The sequence below is a fragment of the Amphiura filiformis genome, chromosome 12 (genome assembly GCF_039555335.1).
Source record: "Amphiura filiformis chromosome 12, Afil_fr2py, whole genome shotgun sequence".
Taxonomy (NCBI): domain Eukaryota; kingdom Metazoa; phylum Echinodermata; class Ophiuroidea; order Amphilepidida; family Amphiuridae; genus Amphiura; species Amphiura filiformis.
In genome coordinates this window covers 19,558,508-19,583,865 of record NC_092639.1, presented here as the reverse complement: position 1 = coordinate 19,583,865, position 25,358 = coordinate 19,558,508, and the positions used below count along the sequence as shown (strand labels likewise).

The 25,358-nt window shown below is 37.3% G+C and overlaps 1 protein-coding gene and 1 long non-coding RNA gene across 2 annotated transcripts in view; both read left to right on the top strand.

Annotated features, from left to right (window-relative positions):
* Positions 1 to 1,572: 1,572 nt before the first annotated feature.
* LOC140166690 (uncharacterized) overlaps positions 1,573 to 25,358 on the top strand; it is a 45,245-nt gene continuing 21,459 nt past the window's right edge. Inside the window, exons 1-12 of the mRNA XM_072190188.1 lie at positions 1,573 to 1,954; positions 5,000 to 5,065; positions 6,718 to 6,863; positions 7,599 to 7,693; positions 9,852 to 9,898; positions 10,721 to 10,849; positions 11,831 to 11,947; positions 14,227 to 14,319; positions 15,093 to 15,158; positions 15,416 to 15,472; positions 17,116 to 17,213; positions 20,610 to 20,802. Of these exons, the coding sequence (XP_072046289.1) occupies positions 1,748 to 1,954; positions 5,000 to 5,065; positions 6,718 to 6,863; positions 7,599 to 7,693; positions 9,852 to 9,898; positions 10,721 to 10,849; positions 11,831 to 11,947; positions 14,227 to 14,319; positions 15,093 to 15,158; positions 15,416 to 15,472; positions 17,116 to 17,213; positions 20,610 to 20,802 (1,314 nt within the window). The 5' untranslated portion in view covers positions 1,573 to 1,747. The remainder of the gene's footprint in view (positions 1,955 to 4,999; positions 5,066 to 6,717; positions 6,864 to 7,598; positions 7,694 to 9,851; positions 9,899 to 10,720; positions 10,850 to 11,830; positions 11,948 to 14,226; positions 14,320 to 15,092; positions 15,159 to 15,415; positions 15,473 to 17,115; positions 17,214 to 20,609; positions 20,803 to 25,358) is intronic.
* Positions 21,689 to 23,260, top strand: LOC140165908 (uncharacterized). The gene is made up of 3 exons (XR_011860783.1): positions 21,689 to 21,741; positions 22,268 to 22,435; positions 22,767 to 23,260. It is a non-coding gene; the product is annotated as an uncharacterized lncRNA (long non-coding RNA).

Genomic DNA, 25,358 nt, shown 5'->3' with positions numbered 1-25,358 from the left:
TGACTTCTAACTTTTAATATGAGGGCGCTTTTTTTCAAAATGGCCGTCAAAATCCAATGTATTAAAGCAATTATACGGTTAAAATAGTTAGATATAATTGACCAAAATTTGGATTAGTATTGATAGCAGTAGTGTATAACTATGTCAAGGATTAAATTGGAAGGGGCCAAGAGGTCACAGTTGAGGGCGCTTTTCAAAATGGCCACCAGAATCCAATGAAGAGCATAATACATACGCTTAATATGATCACCTATGAGGTATAATTTACCAGATTTTGAATTAGTATTGTTGGCAGTAAGTATTAATGATTTACAGTATCATTAGGAAGGTACCAGATGGTCACAGCTGAGGGCGCCTTTCAAAATGGCCACCAAAAGTTTATGAAAAGCACATAATATGCAGTTAAAATGGTCAATTATGATGTATAATTACTTAAAGTTAGTTATTCAGTTATTTATTTAGTATTAAAAATTGTTAAGTAGTAACTTATATGTATTCAAATACACAATTAAATACCAAAAGAAAATGACAAATAAAAATATATAGTAGTACAATTTGTGCTGAAATGTTATTCACCAAATAATACATTCATAACTTAAATCATTGAAACACTATTCTGAACTGCAAAATAATGATACATATTCAAGCAATTTCAACCATTAACAAAACATCATATCCAACATTGACTTACTTTGGTGGCAAGCCAATTAACACATAACTGAGAAAAATCAGTTTCAAGTATATCGCTATTGTGACCGCGAAATAAACATATCGAAATTTATAAATGTGGTAAATCTCTCCAGTTGTGTACCTTTACCAACCGGGCGTTGTATACTCTTGCATTCTTGAATATTCACATATCAATGACCTCTGACAACCGAACGGAACCGTCAGGAACCGGTGGTCGAATTTGGATTTGATCCCTTATAGTCCTCACTGAATGACCCCCTAGTTTTAAGTGCATACATACACATTAGTCTCACTGAAAGACCCCCTTTTTCCGATGGACCCCTAACTTTATGGTCCAGTCCGCACATATCCATCACTTCCATAATGAGTGACCCCGGGACCGTTACTCCTTAGTCTCGGTCCCAGCCGGTTTGTGATCCTCCGTCACAAAATAAACCGTCTGGCGACAACTTCATAGTACGTCTTCTCTAATTGGCCAATCATCATCATCATAAAATGTTAAGAGGAATATTGACTGTCAATCAACGCTGGGCTTCAGCGCATGCAGCGGTTGATGGACAGCTACGCGGTTACATAAATCCACACAACGTTCGTGAGTACGCGCTGCGAGTCGCTGACATAAAGGCGATATATCAGACGACTGGCACCTGAGTGGCTGCTAAGCTAGCGTATTTTTTGCGTTTGCGGTATCTACAAATAGTGGGGGCCTATGATGTTTAGTGTCATTTACACAAGTTACGTCCTATAGCCAATTGAAAACAGTTTTATTTGGAAATCCATTAACCAATCAGCGATCGTATTTTCACGGGTTGTCGCCAGACGGTTTGTTCAGTGACAGAGGAACACAAACCGGCTGGGACCGAGACAAGTTACTCCTGTGCATGCGCTGAACAATTATTATGAATCCATAATTAAATCTTATTGACCAGATGGTCTCTTGATCTCAGTCTTTCATCTTGCAAACTCGACCTAGTACACATAATACTCGGCTTGCTTAACTGTGTCTTTTATTTGTAATCGGCATTCATCGAATCTGCAGTATACAGATTCACACAAAATGAGTTCAACAGGAAGGCCATCCTACGATTACATCGTTGTCGGAGCTGGTACTGCAGGTTGTATTGTAGCTACTCGTCTTACAGAAGATGCCAGAATAAACGTATTGTTATTGGAAGCAGGTTCGAGTGATGTGAACGATATTAGAGTGAGGAGTCCTAGTTACCTTATAAGTGCCTTTGAGTCTGAAATTGACTGGAATTATAAGGTAAAAGAGTATAGAAGTATTAAAGGTTATTGGTGTTTTATCCCGGGGGGTCACTCTCACACAAAAGTGCCTCCCACCCGCGTCCGAACACCTCTGAAATGCACCCTTAATGGCGAATTTTCACATAACCAAATTGCACCCTTTAATGGCAAAACACATGCAAAATCCTACCCTAAATGGCGTAGCACATGCAAAAACCATACCCTAAATGGCGTCAACTTGGAAATATCTATATTGATACCCTAAGTGGCGTATACAGGGAAATGAGCTAATTTGATACCCAAGGTGTCTTTTTGATGTTGCAGACATATAGATACTGAAGCAAACATGCACAAAAGTAACAAGAATCAACTAAAAGTGGTGATTTTGATTAAATTAGTGCAAACTCACTCAAACAATAATATTACTAACCCTAAACGTCTAAGGATTTGGCTGAAAAAGGACCCTAAATGGCGATGCCTTCTAAAAAAGTACCCTTTTTCAAAAAGACGTCGACGCCGCTGTGTGGTGAAAAACATATCCTTTTAGACGCTTTTCTTGGACACGGATGCGTAGCAAGTCAAGTAGTGAGTGACGCCCGGGTGTTTTATAGGTTCAGTAAATATCACCTTAAACCTGAATACATTTGATAATATCAGAATAATGTTGCTCAAATTCAGAAATTTTCCCCCCACAAAAAATGCAATTCAGTCTCCTCAAAATCATTTTAAGCTAATTCACTACATTATGAGCGCCATAATGTAAACTAATGCAATTACATTTGCTGTCAAAAATATTATTTAAACCATCATCCGACAGCTCCATTAATATTTAGCGGTTTATGCAGACCCCTTCCAAACCAGTCTTGGAATTTTGCGAAAAAACCCATTCCCATACTAAATGTCAAGTCTGTATGTAGCTAAATATAAGAATAGATTTTAAAAGTGCATTTGAATCGATTTTTATTGTCAGTTTTTGAAAGTACACAGTTGGTTTACAAATATTTATATATGTCAAATTAACGGTATTATGTTTTTTTTAATGTTAATCAGAAAATAAATTGGAAGGGTAGGTTTCATTTAGAATATAAATTCATTTAACTGACTTGTCATTATTTTTACTGCAAAATTGCATAAAATATACACATTTCATTTTAATTACAATCTTTTAAAATGGATTTATTCAGAAGGGTACAGGTTTCCCATTAAATTGACGTTTTTATATAGCTGCAGCTCGATGAAAGTACACATCTGGTATCTTTAATTCTCTTCACGCGGTGTCGACTGCAGACGACATATTTCAAAAATATTTTTAAAATTCAAAAAATTCAGAATTATAAATTTTCATGACCATATTTGGAATCAGCATGAAAAATGCATTAAAATGAGTACAAACAAGCCTAGTATTGGTTCAGTAGCTCTTGATATTTTGAGAAAATATTTCAAAACTTGAACTTTTTCCATTGAAGCGCATGGCTAGCGCGCAGAGCATTAAAATACAAACGCATACAAATTTGCATAAAATGCAGACAAGTGGCTACAATTTTTTTTAAATGTCACACAGTGGTATAAATTCTCAAAAATGTGATAAGATTTCTGTACATTTTGCAACTTTGTGGTCTTAACCGTGGAATTATGAAAAATTTCGAGCCTCATAACTGCTAAATTATTGGTCTAAAGATTATACAAGTATACATTTTTAGAATGGCAATGACTTCAAATTTGGGCCAAATGCTCATTTTTGGAGAAAATCTCCAAAACGGGTTTTTTGGCGCAAATTTGTTTTCGTTCAACGTAACAAAAAATTATTGGGCCAATTTTTTGATTCTTAAAACAAGATAAAAATATCTTTATATATATATTTTTTTTGATTTTGACCAACTTCACCCAAAATAAAAAAAATCCGGTTTTTATGATTTTTTTGAAAATTTAGCTATATTTTGACCATTTTTTGGTGCAAATTTCTCAAGATTGGTCAAAATTTGACCTCAGTTGACCTTTAACTGACTTTGACTCATTAACCGAGCTCAAAATGTATGATAAATTATATATTTTCATAATCGTTGTGATGAGACGAGTAATTTGGCATGTCTCTTGACGACATTGGACAATTTTTCATTTTTGACCCATCTTGACCCCTCACGTGACCCCTATGGGGAGGGGGCCAAATATAAACAAACAAATGTCAAAATGTTTGATCCTGCCCCAGGTTCGTGGGGGTTGGCAGTTGGTCTGTATGGTATTGATATGTGATTGCTGATAGGTTTGACTCTAACTCTTTTTGTAGACTGATTTGACTATCCAATCATGTGTTACTCCTAATGTACTGCCAAATGGCATGGAATTTTAATTCTCACTGCACGAATTTTTATTCTCACTACACGAACATGCCAGGAGGCACGTTAAAATAGCCCCTGCAGTGAAATATGATTAGTAATAACTGTCAGGAAAGCTTTCTGTCCATTTTAAACCGAAATTAACATGGAGTTCTATGGGGAAGTGGTGGGGCAAGGGGCATTCATTACCCCATATTTTTCTTGACGCCCCAGTTTGCCCCTACTTTAAGGCAAAACCCTCAAATTGTAAAAATGCGCACTTTTAGCGGCAAATATCAAAATTACTCTGTTGATTAGTGGTTGAAGCTGTTACCAGATCAAATCAGTTGACAAAGGGTCGTATATGTTTAGTTGTCTGCACTTAAAAATACAGCTGACAATCATAAATATTAATTGCTATAATATGCTCACGAAGTACAAATTTGAATAAAAATAACATAACATTATTACCAAATTTATACAGGTCTGTATTCTGTAGGGATGTACACAAAACATGTATTTTCCAAAAACACTTACATTATTCAGGGGTGTGATATCTCCTCTTTCAAACTGAATTCCTCGTTTTTGGAAATTTCTTTGAGGCACAATTTTAGCCTTTTCTTTCATTTTCAGCCCAATTTAAGCATATTTCAGAGCTTTTCCTCTTTTTTCTCTCTCTTTTTTTGAACAAATAGAGGTCACGCACACCCCCTGATTATTTACATGTCAAAATGTTGATTTTCTTTCTCAAGACAGTGCCACAAAAATATGCATTGAAAGGGTACAAAGACAACATCTGTGTATGGCCCCGTGGTAAGGTAAGTACCTCATTACCACGCGTATTGTTATACGTATTGTTCTGTTAGTATTGTCATGGATGAAGAAAAAAAGTAGTATTTTTCGATTAAGGGGGACTAATAATACCCTGATTTTCATCAGTACCTCTCTTCTTTTTTTTCTTGCAAATTTATGAAGTACATAAATATGTTCATCACCTCATGTCCTGAACTTATAAAATATCTCTACATACAAAGTGCTTTTAAACCATTTTAGTAAGTCATTTTAGCCCTATATATTTTTTGTTTACTGTATTCTAGTAACTCAGATAACAAACCATAATTTATCCTATTCAACATGTTCAAGTAGAGTACATGAATAGAATACATTAAATCCTTTGTTATACTCTCTATAGAAAATCTAGCGGTGCATGCAAAATAACAGTTAATATTAACACTGAATAAATTAAATAAACACTTACACAATGGATGCATAGTCATTAGTCAATTTAATACTATAATGTGTTGTTAGAAGAAAAGGCTATTAGGTCACCGTATGTCAGGTTATAGGTCAATTGGTTCAGGTCAAATTTAAGCATCCATTTTAAATACACATGTGAGCAGCTATGGCACGATTTAGGGTGTAATTTCTGTCTTTTAGTTCTATAGAAATGTGAGGCTGTAGAAGAAAAAAAAGATCCGATTTTTTTTACACCCTAAATCGTGCCGTATCTACATGTGAGAGTCTGTGATATCATAATGAGGCATAATTTTTATATTCTGTCTTTAACTGGATAAAAATATCGAGAAGTGCAAGGTGGATATACCTTGGGATGTAAATGGTGAGTATAATTTAGAATGCCTAGTTGAGATGGATTTCACAAATAAATATAAAATAGTTACCAAAATCACAAAAGTTAAGCTTACGGAAAACTACCCAATATGGTGGTATAGGTGACAAGAAATACAATTTTTTTCAACATTGCTGTATGGTTGTGGTAACCTGTTACCTATGGCTTAATTAAGTTTCAGTGAAATAATATCGCAAGTTAAAAATACAAAATATAGCTCAACATTGAAAATAGAAGCATTTTAACCAGTTCCATTTTTGATAGGTGTGGAGCACCAAGTTCATGAAGTCATAAAAGAAATCAGGAACCACTTATTCCCATTTTACATATCAACTTTATTTCCCTAATGTGATAGCAACACATATCCAACATTTTAACGAAATCCGTTGATAGTAAGCTTTCCAAAATGAAGTGAATATAAAACATCAATGATGTACCACCTTTTGGCTTCTACCTTTAAAAGCATGTAAGCTACATTGATACCGATGCCACCAATAAAACGAGAAGATTTGCCCCTTCATTTTGCATACCACCTTGTCCAATTTTTTTTGTAATTTCGTCACCAAATGCAAAAAAATGAAGAAGAAGAAAAAAAAAACCCAGTGGGTGTAGTACCCCCTTAAGAAATCATCGTTCGATTACACTGGTATATATAAAGACCATTAGTCGCTCCAAACATTCCAAATATGCTCCAAACATATGTGCTCATATGATTTAATAATATAAAGCTTCAAGAACTATATGTCAATTCCCGTTGATTAGTCCGCCATTTATTTTAAGGAGAGTTACAAACTCTCATCTTAGAGCGTCCTTCAATATAGAACTTATTTACATGTTGCACAGGTTTTAGGTGGCTCAAGCTCTATTAATGGTATGTGTTGGGTCCGTGGCCATTACGCAGATTATGACTCATGGGCGAAACAAGGCTGTACTGGATGGGGTTGGAAAGATGTAGAGAAATACTTCCAAAAATCTGAAAATTTCATGACGTAAGTAACTCAATTAATGCTATGACTTATGTCTAAACGTGTTATTCAAAGCATAAACTCTCCTTCTCTTTCATAATATACTATAAAGCTAAAAATGGATTATCAATTAAAAGCATTGCTGAACATTCTTATTACACTTTTCGCATTGAGTTCCAAATGAGACTGGGCACGAAATCGGTCTCCTTCGCAGCCAGTTTGGTTACGCTCCCTCCACACAAACAGTCTGCCAATGATGACGAACTGGTCCTTTTAATTGGTTTTTGACGACGTCATCCAGCTTGACGTCAAACAAAGCTTTCAATTGGTCGATCGGCTAGACGGTTACTTAATTATTCATGAGCAATTTTGACCCGCCATCTCGCCAGCTGACTGAGGTCAATCAAGTTCCCGTATGTACAGCTCTACGTGTAGCCAATCAGAAACGGCGTTATAAGTGACCTTTGGCAGACTGTTTGTGTGGAGGGAGCGGAACCAAACTGGCTGCCGTGGAGACTAGGCACGGAATGTGCCTTTGGTACAGCTCTATACATGTATGTATAAACATAAATAAAAAAATAACAAGCTTAATATTGTGATCTTACTGTTGTAATTTTGAAGTAAAGCCGCAGTGACCATCTGCAGCGGATATAAATCGAGAACGATTATCACCCAAATGAAAGTCAAAATACCATAAAATCTTGAAATATATTATTTTTTATCAAAATTTGACAAAATTCTTTGTTTGACTTGTTACAGTGAGAAACCTACACAGGCATCACGCAGGTGTGCAATAGATATCACAACACACCCATTTCACAGGACAGAAGTGGCGCAATCATTCGTTAAAGCTGGTAAATAAATTAGCTTAAATTTACATGTATAATGGGATATTATGTGCGATTTCTGGCACCAAGGCTTATTTCTCGTTTACACCATATCCGCATACATGTTGAGAATCAATATGTATAATAGGAATGATTTTAAGGGGTACTACACCCCTCGATAAATTTGTGTCTATTTTGCATATTTCTCAAAACTAATAACACACTGGTAACAAAAGTTATGTATATTATAGGGCAAGGAATCCAATTACAACACTGGAATTCCAGTGACCCAAGACAAGCGGTTCGTTATTTATGATAAGAAAAGAGGTACCGCTAGGATGTACCTCATTTCCTGTCATATATACTGAACCGCTTGTCTTGAGTCACTGAAATTTCAGTGTAGTAATTGGATTCCTTGCCCCAATAATATACATAACTTTTGTTACCAGCGTGTTATTAGTTTTTGAGAAAAATGCAAAAATAGTCACAAATCTACCTACCACATGGGTGTAGTACCCCCTTAAATTGATTTAAATGGCGTACGCGTAGGAGTAAATGTTGGCGTTGGTGCAAGCATGAAAAGGAGAAATCACAATCTCTAAAATGATGAGATTTATGATGAGAAGTTTTTCCTTAGTTTGTTTTTGTCATCTGTGTTATCTCCAATGACGTTTTCTTAACATTTTGAAAAGGGCACTCAAAGAGTTCAAAGGCTGGCAGAAAACATTTCCTTATCGTTATTCATTTCTGTATTCTTAAATATTCATTAGAAAATGAATTTGGAGAAAACCTTCTGACAATAAAATACTATGCTGAGCCATCAGCCTGGGTGGCTCACGCACCAGTAATTTCAGATGATTGAGCTCAGTAATACATCAAAAAATGCCTCCCAATTCATGAAATCAAATAGATAATCAGCTTATCGGATTAAAAGCTTAGAGGGAAGGTCTTGCTGCTCAGCGAGTGTTTGTAATTATCAGAAGGTTGTCTCCAAATTCATTCTCTAAGTCCCACGACCCATTATTGAAAATCGCGCACTGTGATTTGTTGAAACGCGTCACGTGAAAGACCATTAATTAGCAATAAAGTGGCCAGGGCAACGAACTTTATGTTCCTTTCGCATCACAGCGCAAAGCAAAGCGCGATGCAGAATATTAGCGTCGTTACGCATTCGACGCAAAGCATTACTCTTGGTTACGCGTTCGTAGGCGCTCCACCTTGAGGTAAACAACTTGAAATATTTGTGCTAAAAAGCTCTAAAAATGTGATATTTTCTCTAAATCGCACTATTTTGGGTAATAGAATAGAAATAAAGGGTGCTGCATTATCCTTTACACGCAAATAATGTGTCCTCGGCAGTAAAAACGTTTAAATAATGGGTTCGGCTGCGCCTCGCCCATTATTTACGTTTTTACTGCCTCGGACATATGTGACCGTCCACGGCGAATGAGCCGTAAATTCCTCCCCTGGTCAATTTTGTTTTATTTCGTGTTTAAAAAATAAACATCATAAACTTAAAAATGGTATATCATTTGACTTCAAACGATATCCAGAAGCGGGGTTATGGTTTGTTAAACTTTGCTCCTTCAACACAATTATAACTTTTTACGTTTTTACATGTGTCTCTTTTTCCACATTGCTGGCAATATATATCAAACAGTCATAATTGGCGGTCATTTCAAATCATCCCCAAGTCAACGAGGTTTAAGAAAGTTCGCTCATTGTTAATAGTTGGTTATGCATACCTGTACAAAATACAATGCCTGGTAACCCACCACTTGAACAGGATTTAGCAAAAGCAAACAAAGACCAGAGCTATTAAAAGTTCTATAGCCGGCCATCTAAGGTAGAAGCTTATTATCCACTTCAACAATAGGATTATTGATTAGTTTTGACTATCAAAATAAGACGGATGTCGGGCCAGCTTAAGTTATCGATGAATTCGACCTTCGTACACATTTTACACCGTAACACAGAATACAATTTAGGGAATTTACGGCTCGTTTGTGCTGCCGGGTCACATATTATTTGCGTGTACAGGATAATGCATTACCCTTTATTTCTTAAATAAAATTCAAATGTAGTGTATATCGTCAACCATACTGGAATAACTGTTTTTAGAACGCTTGAAATGATAATAACCAATATTTTTTAAATAAAATGTTGGTTCTGTTTAAATTAACAGGTGTTAAACTGGGATATGCCGAAGTAGACATTAATAGTGGACAAAATGCAAGTATATAATTATTGAAATTTGCACACTGGGAAAAGGCACCACAATTAATAAATATAATACTAACAAATAAAAATAATTAATTATTATTATCATTATTATTTATTATTACCGCAATTACGTTGTTGAACGCCTGAACGTGTTAAAACGCTCTATTCTGGACTTACGATGATTATAGATGAGTATTCAAATTTCAAAACACGCTGTTCTTGTCATTTGATGTTGATTCTTTTAGCCTTTTTGTGTTTGACAAATCAATTAAAACAACAGACCAGCTTTTAAATTCAGCGATTGGCTCATTCGAAAAATAAAAATCATCAAAATTTCAAAAATACCTAATTTTCATTAGGAAACGAATTTGGAGAAAACCTTCAGTTAATACAATACTATGCTGAGCCACCAGCCTGGGTGGCTCACGCTCCAGTAATTTCAGATGATTGAGACATCAAAGAATGTCTTCCAATTCATGAAAACAAATAGATAATCAGCTTATCGGATTAAAAGCTTAGAGGGAAGGTCTTGCTGCTCAGCGAGTGTTTGTAATTATCAGAAGGTTTTCTCCAAATTCATTCTCTAATGTAATGACTTACGTTCGCTTTTAAGTATTGTATTTGCGCTGGGATCACTGATTAGACTTTTTAGGTTTGAATATATAGGCCCACTAGAGATTTGCTACTTAATCTCCTATAATGTATTTTGTAATCATTAGGAATACCCTGAAATGGTAATTGGTGATACTTCCTGAAATGTTTTACCCTGAATACTGTCGAACTATCGATATGTCAATTGACTTATACTTGATTATGATTATTTTCACTCAGATTGGGTTCGGGCCTTTTCCAGCGACCATCGATTTTAATGGGGAACGCAGCAGTACGGCAACAGGCTACCTGCATACTGTCATTGGTAGAGATAACCTGAAAGTACTCACCAAAGCCCAAGTCAGAAAGGTATGGAATAACGTATCATTACGCAATAAGTGCCTTAAAAATGTCATTCACTGCAAATCGATTAAGTCGAAGAGAGCATGTACCCCAGGGGGGGGCACTTCAATATGAAATGGATATAGGTGTAGGGCTGGCGCTTTCGCACTAAGGGGCATTCGGTGAGAGCAAAATGTAAAAAATATGGGGTCATTGGGTGCGGGCATGATTTTTGGCATTCGGTGAGAGCAAAATGTGAAAAATATGGGGTCATTGGGTGAGAACATGAAAATGGAATCTTTGGGTGAGAGCCAAAACAGCGGCACAGAAACCTCGAAAATTGAATTTCTAGGTCTAAATGGCTTCAAATTTCTTAGTTTTTTCAAAATAAGTAACAAAATAAGTGATAAATGAAAGTTACTGTTCAAATTGAACTTGTAAGGGTCTTTGGGTGACAGATCAAATGGAAAAATATGGTGTCTTCGGGTGACAGAGCAAGTGTTCGTTAAAAAATATGGGGTCTTTGGGTGACAGCGATGCTGAAAAAGGGGTCTTAACAGCCCTACATACGCGTCACCTCCAAAGTTGGAGTGCCCCCCGGTGCATGTAGCGATAGCATTTGACAATCCAAATGGTTCAGGTATATTTGTTTCTTGGAACTACGTGACCGGTTATGTTATGTAACACATTGACCAATCTAGGCCATGCACTGCTTCTTGCTTTTATAATAACCTGTTTATGCGATTACCTCAGTGACATATAAAAAAAGCACAGGGCTTACTCAAGTTGTGAGGTAAAATTGAATGTTTGTCCAAGGCGGAGGTAACGTAATGCGATGCCCTGGACACCAGCTGTACTTCCAACCTGTTTAAATTTCCATTCCTATTTTCTATACATTCCCTTTATCTGATTTTATTCTAAATTTAGGAAAATGTAAAGGATCATTTCATATACATTTTAGACAAAGATCTGAAGGATACATTTTATATTCATCTCATGTTCATACAGGTTACCTTTGAAGGTAATGTAGCAACCGGTGTAGTCGTGCAGCAAGGTGGTGGACAAACATTTTATTCTGCTAGTAAAGAGATCATTCTTTGCGGAGGTGCTATCAACAGTCCACAGGTATTTGGCGACACACGAAAGTGTATGCGAGGGGGTGAGAGGGTGTATGCGTTAAATAAAAAGTATGGGTACGACATAAAATATTGTATGTACTGTCTTCAAATATGCACCAGATTCTCTGTCCACAATCGGATGTTACATTCGGTATAAAACAATACACAACAATTCTGTTGTAGGATTTCGAGGCACTTATAATTAAAGACAGAGATAAAAAGAATTTATCGCGTCTGACGTCATCTGTCAATCAAATTCGAGCACGATTTGTTTGCAAGTGTCGTGATGATGACTTGCTGAACGCAGCGGTATAACCGGGCGCCTTATTGTTAATTTTGCACCAAACATGCAAACCATCTAAAAAGTTAGGTCTTTATAGTAGGAAACCTTCTTTCGCGAAGGCACCATGTCAACAATGCCTAAAAGCACTCAAGTTTTCGCCATTTGCTGCTATTCCTTTTCTCCGATCAGCACGGTCTTCTTTTTACGCGCTATTAACCTGTGTAAACCAATCAAGGATCGTAATTGACAGTGACATCAGACGCGATAAATTCTTTTTATCTCTGTCTTTAATTATATTGAACCATAAAAGTTTTAAAGAATCACCTGATAACTGTAAATTATACCACTTTGTTTTGTCGTAATAGTAATACTGACATAACTATTTTCTATCTCACCTGAGCAAAAATATTATAACATACAAACAACAATCAAACGAAAAAAGCATAGTAAGGCAGCAAATGTCGACGACGTCGCACACCGACATCGTTAATAATTACATTGTACAGCAGAGACACTAAAATCAATACCCTGGATCGATACACGTGAATGTGCTATGCACGATTTGATATTCAGACGATAAATCTTTGGATACCGGGGTAGAAAATGATGAATATTTCCCGTAATTTTTTTTATTCTAAAGAAGCCATATTTCGATGCTTGCTCTTGAATATATGTGTTGAATGGATATGATAGTCGTTAGCTTGCGTATTGAGAAAGAACCGTGCGTATTGAGCTCAAAAACTGACAAAAATTCTGATTTTATATGTGCCGAACTATAGCGCAGCGTAGGCCACTGGTGGCGGCAGTCTACAAGCAGATGACCTCATGGCGTATACAATGCTCACAGACATCTCACAGCGTCATCATCCCTATATCTTCGTGTCAAAAATTGCCGTGATAGTACGGCGAATCCTTTCGTTTTTCAATAGCTACGCATGGCGATTTTGTTCGAGATAGGCCGAGCGACTCAGGCTAAGCATACCATTTACACCATACGACTATCATATGAGATACCACCAAGTTTCTATTCTACACATTATTACGATTTGTGCATGCTCTAGTACCCCATATGATGTTGCTATTACAAGAAAATTCGATTTGTTTTCAGGTAAAACCCAGATTTTGTTTTTTAATACACTACCTTGAAATGAAATACACTAATTAGCGGCCATTGCTGTTTGATGTGGATATGTTTTACTGCATTTTATAAGTAACGATTTTAAATCGTAAATTAAACTTGTGATATTTAATTTTGAGAATTTACAATTATATAAAGGAACATATTTAGCCCATTCACCTAAGATCCAGGTGCTTGTTTAGAATATTCAATCAAACACCGTGTCTATAACACAATGCATATGTAAACTTTCTTTATCTGTGTCAATAATAGAGTATTGATTCCAATAGAATTGAATACATTTTGAGTTTTTACTTTACCAATGAGCGATCTAGCTATCGATTTCTAGCCAATCAGATAGGACTCCTTTTCTTGCGTTCGGTGAAATACCAATCGCCCGTCGCTCACCAACGGAGTATGGAGCTGTATGGAAAAAATATTTATAATATAGGGTGTTGACACTGTGCATCTACAGAGGTCAGTCGGATGTCCCTCGGCCCATTATGCGTCTCAAAACTATTAAACAGGTCGGAACAACAGGCTGTGGATTCAACCTACCATGGCGACCTACCATGGCGATTTCTGCCATGAAGGCCCTATGTCACTTGATCGATAACGTATCGATTAAGTATCCTTAAAAAGCAAATTATTTTAGAATATCTCCTGAAATTCAGTGTTACCTTAGAATATCTACTGATATTTTCCGTTATTTTAGAGAATGTTGTGCATTTTTGTATTTTATTTACAATATTCTTGTCTTTTCTTAGGTTTTCTTAAAATGTTTCGTTATTTTGCGTTATCGATCATGTGACATAGGGCCTCCATGAAGACTGTGCGTCGTGTAGCTAGATGTATTCACTAAACTGAGTAAACTGTTTCTTTTCAGCTTTTGATGTTATCTGGTGTAGGACCTAAAGAACACTTAGCGGATATGGGGATACAATGTATTGTGGACCTACCTGTTGGTAAAAACTTACAGGTAAAGATTGATAATAACATGTAATCGAATGATAATGACCGGGTCGTGGTATAGGATTCTCCAAATGAAAGATTAACTGAGTGTCTCCATTATTAGTTTGTGTGGGAATATACTGGTAGGATTCTGAAACGTGTTTTGCTTTAAATGTGATTTATTTTTTCCTGTCACCTTGGCATGTTTTGTCCGAGAGCCATACAAGCATTTCGAAAGACTGTAAAGCCATATTGTACGATTTCAGTCAAATTTTAATATTTTGATATTCTTTATTCAAAATGCTGAAATAATATTATATATTTTTTTCTGTCACCTTGACATGTGTTTTCCGAGAGGCATAAAGCATTTCAAAAGACTGTTTGCTTAAAAAGTGCTACTTTTTAAAGCCATATGTACGATTTCAGTCAAATTTTAATATTTTGTTATTCTTTATTCAAAATGCTGAAATAATATTAGTAATAACTGCCAGGAAGGATTGCTGTCCATTTAAAGCTGAAATAACAAGGTAAAGTGAAAGAAATCCCGCTGGTTATTTTGGCCATTTGCCATGCAGTTCTATGGGACGACATAAAGTCACAATAAAAAATTATGACTTTATGTCGAGCTTTGCTCTATTGACCTACAAAAACAACAAATTTGGCCAATTCCATTTAGATGCAAGTTGGGACATATAGAGATGGCGAATATGCCAAAAATCAGGTTTGAAAAAAATTACCAATTTCATATTATAAGATCGGACATAATATTAATGTTATAATGATACAACGTTTTCACTGCAGGATCATTTACAGATTCCGCTCAGAGCCGATGTAAAACCAGGAAGTGACGTTTATACAGGTGAAAAGGTACATTACAGCGCATGAGCAAGATGAGGTCATAGAAATTAAAATAGACTGTCTGCAATCACTCTACATGTATTTAATTTATCAGATAAAATTAAAACTACATTTAAAGAAAATATTTATTCCACTCTATACTGATAGATGTTGTGATACTGACAATCATTGATATAAAAACTTAAATATTTAAGAATTTTAATTTGATTTCAATTCATAAAATAAGTTATATATTGACAAAAAGACACAATTCCATTGTTCTTCAGAGAAAAACAAAGACCAATGCCTCGGAAGTTACAGCATTTGTAAGATCAAAGCTTGAGGTAAGTTAATTGACAGATGAACCAATAAAGAACAACGTTTAATTAACATTCGTATCCAGGTACCATAATTAGAAAACGCTAGGATAAACTCCACACCAACCCCCACAGCTACAAATATACTTTATATACAGCAACACACACCTCAATTACCCCACACCCCAAAACATACCGCAAACCCCACGTAGACATCCCACCTTATTCACCTACACAATTACCCCCACACAATCCACCCCAGAATCACAAAACCACCCTACCCCATCACACTCAGCTCATCCCACCCCACCGCCACATCCCACACACGAACATATTATACAGCCTATCTCAAAAAAAATTGTGCAAGTGAAAAGCGCCCTCTATGGCAATTAGAAAATATCGTTGTGACATAATGCTTACATCAACGTCAAGGGCGCAGTCTTAGCTCTCAGATGCCGTTTGTTCTGTTCAATTTGCTTGTTTTAATCTCGAGATATGTTTAGTTAACCACGATAAGGTAAAATCACAATTGTGCCACTTTTACTAGTGAAGAGGGCTACACACGTGATGATAGCTGATGTTGATGTGTCTAATGCACACCCCCTTCGGGGCTCGTGCATAAGACGCATCAACCTCAGCGCGCATGCATTATTTTGTCTAATTTCTCTTCCAACAAATAAAACGCGTTCATTAACCTATAAGTTTGCAATATTTGTTTGTCTTTTAACATGTCTTGAGTGATAAAGAAAACAGTATTAACCATGATAAAATGCACATGTATTTACTTTTACAGCAGAATGTGAAATATATATTTCTCTTCTAACCTGTTTTAAGTGGAAAAAGAGAATCATATAATACATGTATCATGATAAAACAGTAAAAACTATTTTTATTGTTGTATAATTGATGCGTTCTTTTGATTTCATGAAGGAACTCTTGATAAACTTGATGCTGTCATTGATTTACATGTACCAGCCCTCTTCCCTAGTAAAAGTGGCACAATGTGATTTTACCCTTTTGTTGTTAACTAAACATATCTCGAGATTAAAACAAGTAAATTGAACAGAACAAACGGCATTTGAGAAGAATACACCCTTGACGTTGATATAAGCATCATGTCACAACGGTATTTTCTAATTGCCATAGAGGGCGCTTTTCACTTGCACAATTTTTTTTGAGACAGGCTGTATAGGTTTCAATACCACTAATTATCTACTACACGGTTTGCAATTGGAAATCGGCTAATTTCGGGCAGAATTTTCTCATAATGATCAGAATTCTCACAGTTAAACGCCACCAATATCAGGGAAAAGTAGATGATTTAAAAACCTCAACATAGGTTGACCTTAAAAAGGCAGTGCGCCCTCGAAACCGAAAGTTAAAATTAGGTAGGGCGAATATTACTAAATAACCGATGCCGTGCGGATGAAGTTTCGTAAATTACAACAAAAAATGTCATATAATGAGAGAAAATATACCATTTCGAAACATCAAAACCCAAAATGTACTTTTTTGGATATATAACTTCGTCAATTTCAGTGACTTTAAAGCAGTCTTTTCAGATAGTTCCTCGTCGTATTTCCATGCATCGCGCAGGTCTGGTATATAACCAGATGCCACAAACACATACATTTTTAAAGCTATCTTGTGATAATTTATATTTATTACAGAGAACAAATGAATGGCCAGATTGTCAATTAATGATATCGCCTATGTTTTATCGGTTCGGACTATTGGCACATAAGTTACAACCAGTTAAGGATTCAAGGTACGTTGTCATTCCGATTTGTTGGTTAAATATTACCATGATATCGGTAGTGCAATACACGTACATGAAGAATTAAATACAACATCCGTATAACTTAATTGACATTCTTGTCACTAACACTGTTCGTAACATTCATTATTGACGAAAATTGTTATTTTGGCAGACTTTTTTTCTAGTTCTTGTTTGTTTCATCTTGGAAATACTTAGAAACTTTCTTATAGACAGGGGCGGACTGGTGGTTTTAGGCGGCCGTGGCAAATTTATTAAGACCGGCCCTATGACTCAAATAGAGCGCAGCGAGCGAAGCGAGCGTAGCGACTAGCGCATGGGGTCCAGGGGCCCGCGTAAGGGCCCCTGGTAGGGTCCAGGGGCAAAGCCCCTGGTGGGGGTCCAGGGGGCGAAGCCCCCTGACAACTGAGGGTTTTAGCTATTCTAGGGGGTCAGGAAGCCCGGATTTGACAACGATTTCTGAAGCCAAATTCCATTTGTACAGACTTGGAATATTCTTTATCCATTGTCACTCACTTGCAATAATCAAGATCAAACCAACAGTTATTCAATTTATAAGTAGTGTGCATGTTTTATGTTTTGACTCATTTGCACACATATAGAATTACATCTTTGCAGAACTGTGTTATCATATCGTGAGTATTATATTCAATCATTAAAAGACAAATGCTAAAAATTGTTTAGGCCTACTGGGTAAAGGTTAATAGCAACATTTTTAAACTATTGCGATTTGGTAGTTCACAGCATCTAGCGAATGGTAGTGAGCTTTGGCAAAAATTGCATTGATCATTTCATAGCGAGCTCGTGATAAAACTCCACAGTGGCGTAGATTTGTTTTTGACATTGGGGTTGGAAAAATATTCTTGAAATGGCACCTTTTGGCGACATTAAGTTTATTGTACAAATGCGCGCGAAGCGCACAGACATTTTGGCATATTGAAGCTAAACTGGTGATAATGCAGTGGAATAAATTCGCGCGAAGCGCGAAAAAAATTGACACTTTTTAGGCTAAAATGGCCAAATATGAGATTGATTTGGTCAGAAACTCACATAGGCCTACAGGTGTCATCATGGGGGGCTTGTATGGACCATCCCTTTTAAAATATTGGGGGGGGGGGATCCCCCGGAATCTACGCCTATGAGTTGAAACATCAAAAGGGAAAGAAATTGGTTTGAGTTGAGTATTGATTGAACTGAGTAATGTGGCTGTAAGTATTATGTAATGTCATCCCTGCATTACAAGGAGCACCCCATCCCAGAGGTTTTCGAATGATGGTAGCCGTTAGTACAAGCAGGAACTTATATATACGATGTCCTCATTCACAAACTGATACTATCTGTCCATCGTATAAGACTGTTACCGTACGGCAATGTGGTGAAGGAATATTACACAGTCAAGAATAGGCTCCATCATCTTTTGATTATGATCCCTCCCAGTCTCCCGAAACATCAAAACATCAAAAGCGTTGCACTTATACTTACTTACGACTGTCCTTTTTCACTTAATGCAGACAAAGTAGGCCTAGGGCCAACTTGCCTAGAAATGGTCAAATTTTGGCAAGAAATATCTCTATGTAATCCTATGTAAGTCCCATATCACATCGTTTATCGGCGATCGAGGTTTTTTTCTTCTGAAGTTTGGTTGGTACCCACCAGCGTCATGCATGTGACATGACACAGCTAAAATAATCGACCGGGAATCGGGGATCGTTAAAACGTCAACAAATTTCAAAACACAGAAAGCAGTAAACTTAATGGCGAGCGGTCCAAATTTTGAGCCATACAAGTTTACGTGGTGAACTAGGTAGCCGTGCTAGTTTTGACAGCTGATGGTGGTCCAAAGGCCGGGAGGGGGGCACTCACTAAAAATGAGTGAAGCGATGTGCGTGCAGTGCGGCCACAACCCACATTAACCCCCATTTTTCAACTCCCTCTCACTCAATGACCACTTTTTATTTTCCATTTTACTGAATTACTGAACTCCTCACTCAATGACCCCTTTTTCTTTTCCTGTCACAATAAGACATCCCTTTGTAAAGAATTTTTGACAAATTTCTGGTAGTCTTTCACCGTTGTTTCTCAAAAAAAATCCCATTTTGATGACTTTTGAAAAACAATTATCAAAAAAAGTTTTGTCCCAGTCTCACTGAAAGAACCCCCTTTTGAGGCCTCCTTACTGAATGACCCCCTTGGTTATATGGCATCGAAGCTCTCACCAAAAGACCCCTATAGCATATATAGTTTCAAACTGGTGTCCCATCTCCGCACATCCCTGTCACTTCGAAAGTCGAGTGCCTGTAGGCCTATCAGCCCCTATTTCTACAGGCCTTAGGCCCTATCACTATGCAGACAAACAGCGGGCACACTGTGTAGGCCCTTATATTACTCATCCCCTCAATGATCCCCCTCCTTTCTTCTCTTTTCCTTTCTTTCTCCTATGTCCGCCTAATACCAAATGCCCATACCGGCCCTAGCCTCATTCCGCAGCCGCAATGAAATACCAATATTCCATTGACAGCCAGCCCAATATTTTACTGTTGGCTTAAAATTTACAAATTTTACTGTATCGCATCTAGAGTATTGGCCTTTTGCTGTGTTTACGGTCTAAGGAATTGATTCAAAAGGCCATTTGCATAGGTGATGCCGCGACGGGGTACTAATGGCCGGCCTATTATAGCTTAGTGTTAGGGCCTATACCTTAAGCCATAGGGCCTATGTCTTGGGCCTTACGCCTTCGGCTCTCAGACCTATGCCGTAGGGCCTATGTCTTAAGATACTCCTTCCTCATTCTCTCTCCTTTTCTTCTATTTTCCCTTTCTTTCTCCTCTTTTTCCTTTTCTCTCTTTCTCTTTTTTCTCCCCTTCTCCTTTCTTTTCCTTTTTCTTTCTTTTTCTCTTCTTTTTGAGCAACCGGCCCTGAGCGGCCCAGAACCAAGCGGCCCATGTGGCGATCGCCACAACGCCACAGTGGCCAGTCCGCCCCTGCTTATAGATATAAAGGATATGTATAATCAGGGGTGTAGTCATCTTCATTTGTGACCCCTCGGCACAACTGAGCCCTGATGTCGCCAGTGCCACTATTGAGATATGCTCCATCGAACTTAACAATAAACAATAGGAAACAAAGGATTTATTGACTGTTTTATTGATTTTTCACTACTTAAATGTCAAGTACTATAGACATGATATACATCATTTTAAAGCTAATTTCAAGCAGAATATTTTGGTTGAATATCTCAAAAATGATGATTGGCGACATCAGGGCTCAGTTGTGCCGAGGGGTCACATTTGATTCGAAAAGGAAAAGTTGTGATTAGACAAATAAGCGAAAACCAATATTGAATTGATTTGGAATTTGAACGCATAACTGGCAAACCCTACATTACAGATATTTCCCTCAAATGGGATTGGATCGGGCAATTGGCGATGCTGCTCGTCGTGAGGGCTTCACTTTCCGGATTATCTTACTTCATCCCAAAAGTACGGGTGAGATTCGATTGAAGGATGCCGATCCATTGTCTCACCCGATTATCGATCCTAGGTACCTAGAGGACATAAGAGATGTGGATGTCATGGTCGAAGTAAGTTTTAGCATAATGTACTGTGCCAACCTAACGATATTATTCACAATTTGCACTTTCCCGTCTCCTTACATGATGTTTTTCAAACAGTGACTCTTCCAAGTAGCATTGACTTACATTGATTATAAACCAATTGTTTGTGTGTTTAAAAAATCACGTCCTCAGTATTCATACCTTAAACAAACAAGGACTTGACGCTTATTTCTTGAATTATCATGGTGTGGGTTGGCGTAGCGGTTCTGTTCTCTCTCTGCATCACTGAGGTCCCGCGTTCAAGCTCCAGCCATTCCTATATGACCTTTTACGGGCACTTGGTTTTTTCAGTCCATACTCGTTCTCGCAAATTTGTTTCGGGTTCTCCGGTTTCCTCCTACATCTAAAATTGGGCTAATTTCTTCCCTGGGTATATTGATCTCCTCCTGTATTAAAATATGATAAATAATGGTATTAGAAAAATGGCGCAAATAGTTTGAAGTAACAGATAAGGGCTAGTAAATGTTGAAACAAGAAGCATCAATGCAATGTTCGGTCGATGTACGAAACTAGTACCAACCATTAGAAGCACGCAAGTTAAAGCAAATCTCAATTATCTTAATTTCATGATTAGACCTAAAAAATTGTTTGATTGGCGTAACATAAAAAAAAAATTGGGATAGGTCGGTCGGCAATTAAAAAAAAATTACACACATTTTAAGCTGTAAATTGTGTTAATTGGAAATTTTTTAAATTTTTTTTAATTTAATTTTTTTAAATTGTTTTACATTTTTTTAGAAAATATAAGAAAAAGTCTAGGGTCGGGCCTATTTTTAGGGTCGGTCGGGTTAAGCCAATCAAACAATTTTTTAGGCCTTATGACAATAATAAAAGTTATTATTTCGTACTACAGGGTATTCGACTTTCGGGGAAGATCGCAGAAACGGAAACAATGAGACCCTTTGAGTAAGATTAAGAGTATGCTTTTCACAATAAATTCTGCTGAAAATAATTATACTCGATCGTTTTTGTAGAAAAGCGAATCCCCCGCATTCTATTTTACTCCGTGTTCAGAGCGTTGAACCGATCGATCGATAGTATCGGTTTTTCAAGTTGAAAAATATTCAATTTCCGAACGATGTCGCTTGTCGCGATCGAGTGTAAATTCAGCTCAAAACACTGATCAATAAAGTACTAAATTACTGTTGTCGGAAATACAACTTTGTGGTAGAGGCCACAATACACGTAAAATCTTGAAACTTCTTTTGTTTTAAAAATGCAAACCTTGATTTCTGCTCTTTCATGTCCAATATTTGTGGTCTGATTAATTTGCTGATAAAGAGTGTTTTTTGTAAACGTAGTACGCGTCACCTGAATTTTCTAAATCTAAAGCTAAGTCGTATTGTTTTAATCTCGTTGCTATTTATACTATTTACTCAACATGAATAATATAACATTACAACTGTTGTTCAACATTTTCCTTTTTTTTTAGAATGAAATTCGTCAACTTAAACATGCCTGACAATGTCCATAGTGAATGGTCTGACGAAAACTTGGCTGACTTCGTTCGTCATTTTGCCTGGACAATCTATCACCCCATTGGTACATGTAAAATGGGATGTAGCAATGATAGAACAGCCGTAGTTGACTCCGAACTAAGGTAATAGTTTTACTGATTATAATAATGGAAACTTAATATCTAAAACGATACAATTACTTAAATCCGCAACGAAACATACATAATGCATTTAAGTAAAAGAGAAAAAATGTCCTTGAAATGACTAAAAATTGACAAATGGGGAAGACAATTTGGCTTTGCTCCTAGCCCCTTCACACTAAAACCTGGCTACGCTACTGTGAGACAGTGGAGAGAGGGAGTGGCGAGAGAGACGAAACTCTATCAAAATTCCACAGCATTTACATAATCAACCCTCTTATCTATAAATACAAAACTTACTACTACTAATAGTCACGTTCCTTTTTTCTTCCAGGGTACATGGACTTCGTAGGCTAAGAGTTGTTGACGCGTCAATTATGCCACATTTGACTTCAGGGAACACCGTTGCACCAACCATTATGATAGGAGAGAAAGGCGCTGATATGATTAAGCGGAACTAAACTCATCCAAACTCTAACTTGATAGTCGTCAATCTAAAAGCTCGCTATGTCGAATATGAAATGGGTTCCCTATGTTGAAGGTTTGCTCTCTCGAATATGACATAAGTTTTCTATCTCGAATATGAAACCAAGTTCGCTATGTCGAATATATAATTATACAGACTTGACATTAAGTATGGAATATTTCTTCACGAAGTGCCAAAACTAATATGAAAGAAATCTTTGGTGCATAAACCGCACGAGTTAAATATTTGTTGGGGTACTGGGTGTGATGGTGTCAAATAATTGTTGATAGAAAATGTGCTTTCAATGATATGAGTTTACACCATGGTGCTCATAATGTAGTGATTTAGCCTAAAATGGTGGATTTAAGGACAATGAATTTGAATGAGCCCCCCCACACACACATAGGCCTACCACTAACAGCACTATAGGCAGTCATTCGATGATGTCAATGCCTTTATGCGTTACGTATTTAAAACGCCCAGTCAGATGTATTTTACACCTGCCAAGCACAAGTCACCCAATTTCGAAAATTGGACGTTGAATGTCCTCTCTCATGAATATTGATTGGCAACATTTTCCAATATGTCAGCGCTCAAATCGGACACAATAGAACAATTATAGACCATTCAGTGCGTTGACAAAAGGGGCCACTATTGTAATTGTATAGGTGCTATAAACAAAATCGATTCATGTCCTTAATCCCATGTACCAGAATCGATGGAAGGCCATGACCTCTAATAACCTAATGACTTTTACTCAAGCAATTTTTACTGCAAAAAAGTAGAAGATAGAGGGGAGAAGAGATTGTGTGTGGTGTGTGGGTGAGTGTGGGGTTGGGGTGGGGGGGGGGTTGTGTGGGAGGGCAAGGGGTATGGGCCGGGAGAAAGAGAAACAGATGGGAGAGAGCATTGGAAATGAAAGAGAAGGGAGAGGAGAGCTCGAGATGAAGATATCGAACGTAGGGGAGGAGGGGGGGGGAGAGTCACTTAGGGAAGAGGTGGTTATAGGGAGGGAGCCCCTCTTAAAGAGGTATGGGTTGTGCTTCCGGGGATAATAAACTAATTCATAATCGAATCATCTCCATGCATCGTTTATGTTTCAAACAAACAAACAAAGCCCCCACCCCACCCCATCCTTCAATATACGCGCATGTATATGAGCGTGTTTATAGTGAGACAATCTTTCCGTTATTTAGCTAAACTACAGCGTAGTCTAGATTTGCAATGGTTAGTAAAACATAAACAAATATAGACTGCGTGGCAGTCCAGCTAAATACCGCATAATCTGGCTCACTATAAACACGCTCTATGATTTCTAGGCCTAGAACTCGTGAGTGTAATATGCCACAGCATCAACTGTCGTCCGCGGGATAGATTTCCGATATCAATCATGATAATAATTATGTTAGCACAATAGGTTATTGTATACTTCTAGTTATATACCCTATACTGTGTCCTCCCAGCATAATAGTGTTATGATTGCAGACAAAGAGCTTTCAATAGAAATAGAGTCGCAATAGATTATATAATCTTTTGTTCGTTTGATGCCGATTAGAAGTTGCGACAGGCTATTCATAAAAGTGGTACCATTGTTTCAAACAAAGGGTTCCGCCATTAAATTGGTCACTGATCCGGCATCATATTAACGCTCTACACAACAGGCGAGTATCAATAAGTGACCACACTACAGTCATGTGTAAGGGCAGTCATGTGTAAAGTGGTACCATTGTACTCACGTATCCCAAATGTGTGCTTGCGTGGGTCTGAAAGGTTCTATAAAGGAGGCTTTAGCTGTCGATGCAATCATCTTTACCACCCACCTGACGTTAGGCGTTTCATTTAAATAAATTGAATGCTCTTGCTGATCGAATGTATGAAGGCTGCCATGTCCAGTCCATATATCTATATTACATTATAATGGTAATCGCTATACGTATACATGTGTAAGGAGAAGTATAGGCCTATAAAGGTTGTTTTTAAGAAATTTCCATTTAATTTTATTTTAAGAAGGAGATTGGTATAGAAATAGTGGCGTACCCAAAGAGGGGAGGGTTGGGGAGGGACAGATTCACCTCTGTGAGAAGTCTTGGGAGGGGAGGAGGAGGAAGAGGGAGGAGGGATATGGAGAATGAGAGAGGGCTGGAGGAAGGAGAAATAAAAGATATAATAAAGACAAGTAGATAAATAGAAATATAAGGAAAATTATGGGAATGAGAGAGGGAGGGTGAGAGGGGACAATGAGAGGAAGGGAGTGATAAAGTGTAGGCATAGGAAAGAATAAGTACAGAAAAGGGAAAAGAAAGGAATGGTGAATACATTTAATAACTATTAGGCCTGTAATAACTAAACACATAACAGCACTGGGCAGCCATTCGATGATGTCAATGCCTTTATTCGTTACGTAATTTTAAAAACGCCCAGTCAGATGTATTTCACACCTACCAAACACAAGTCACCCAA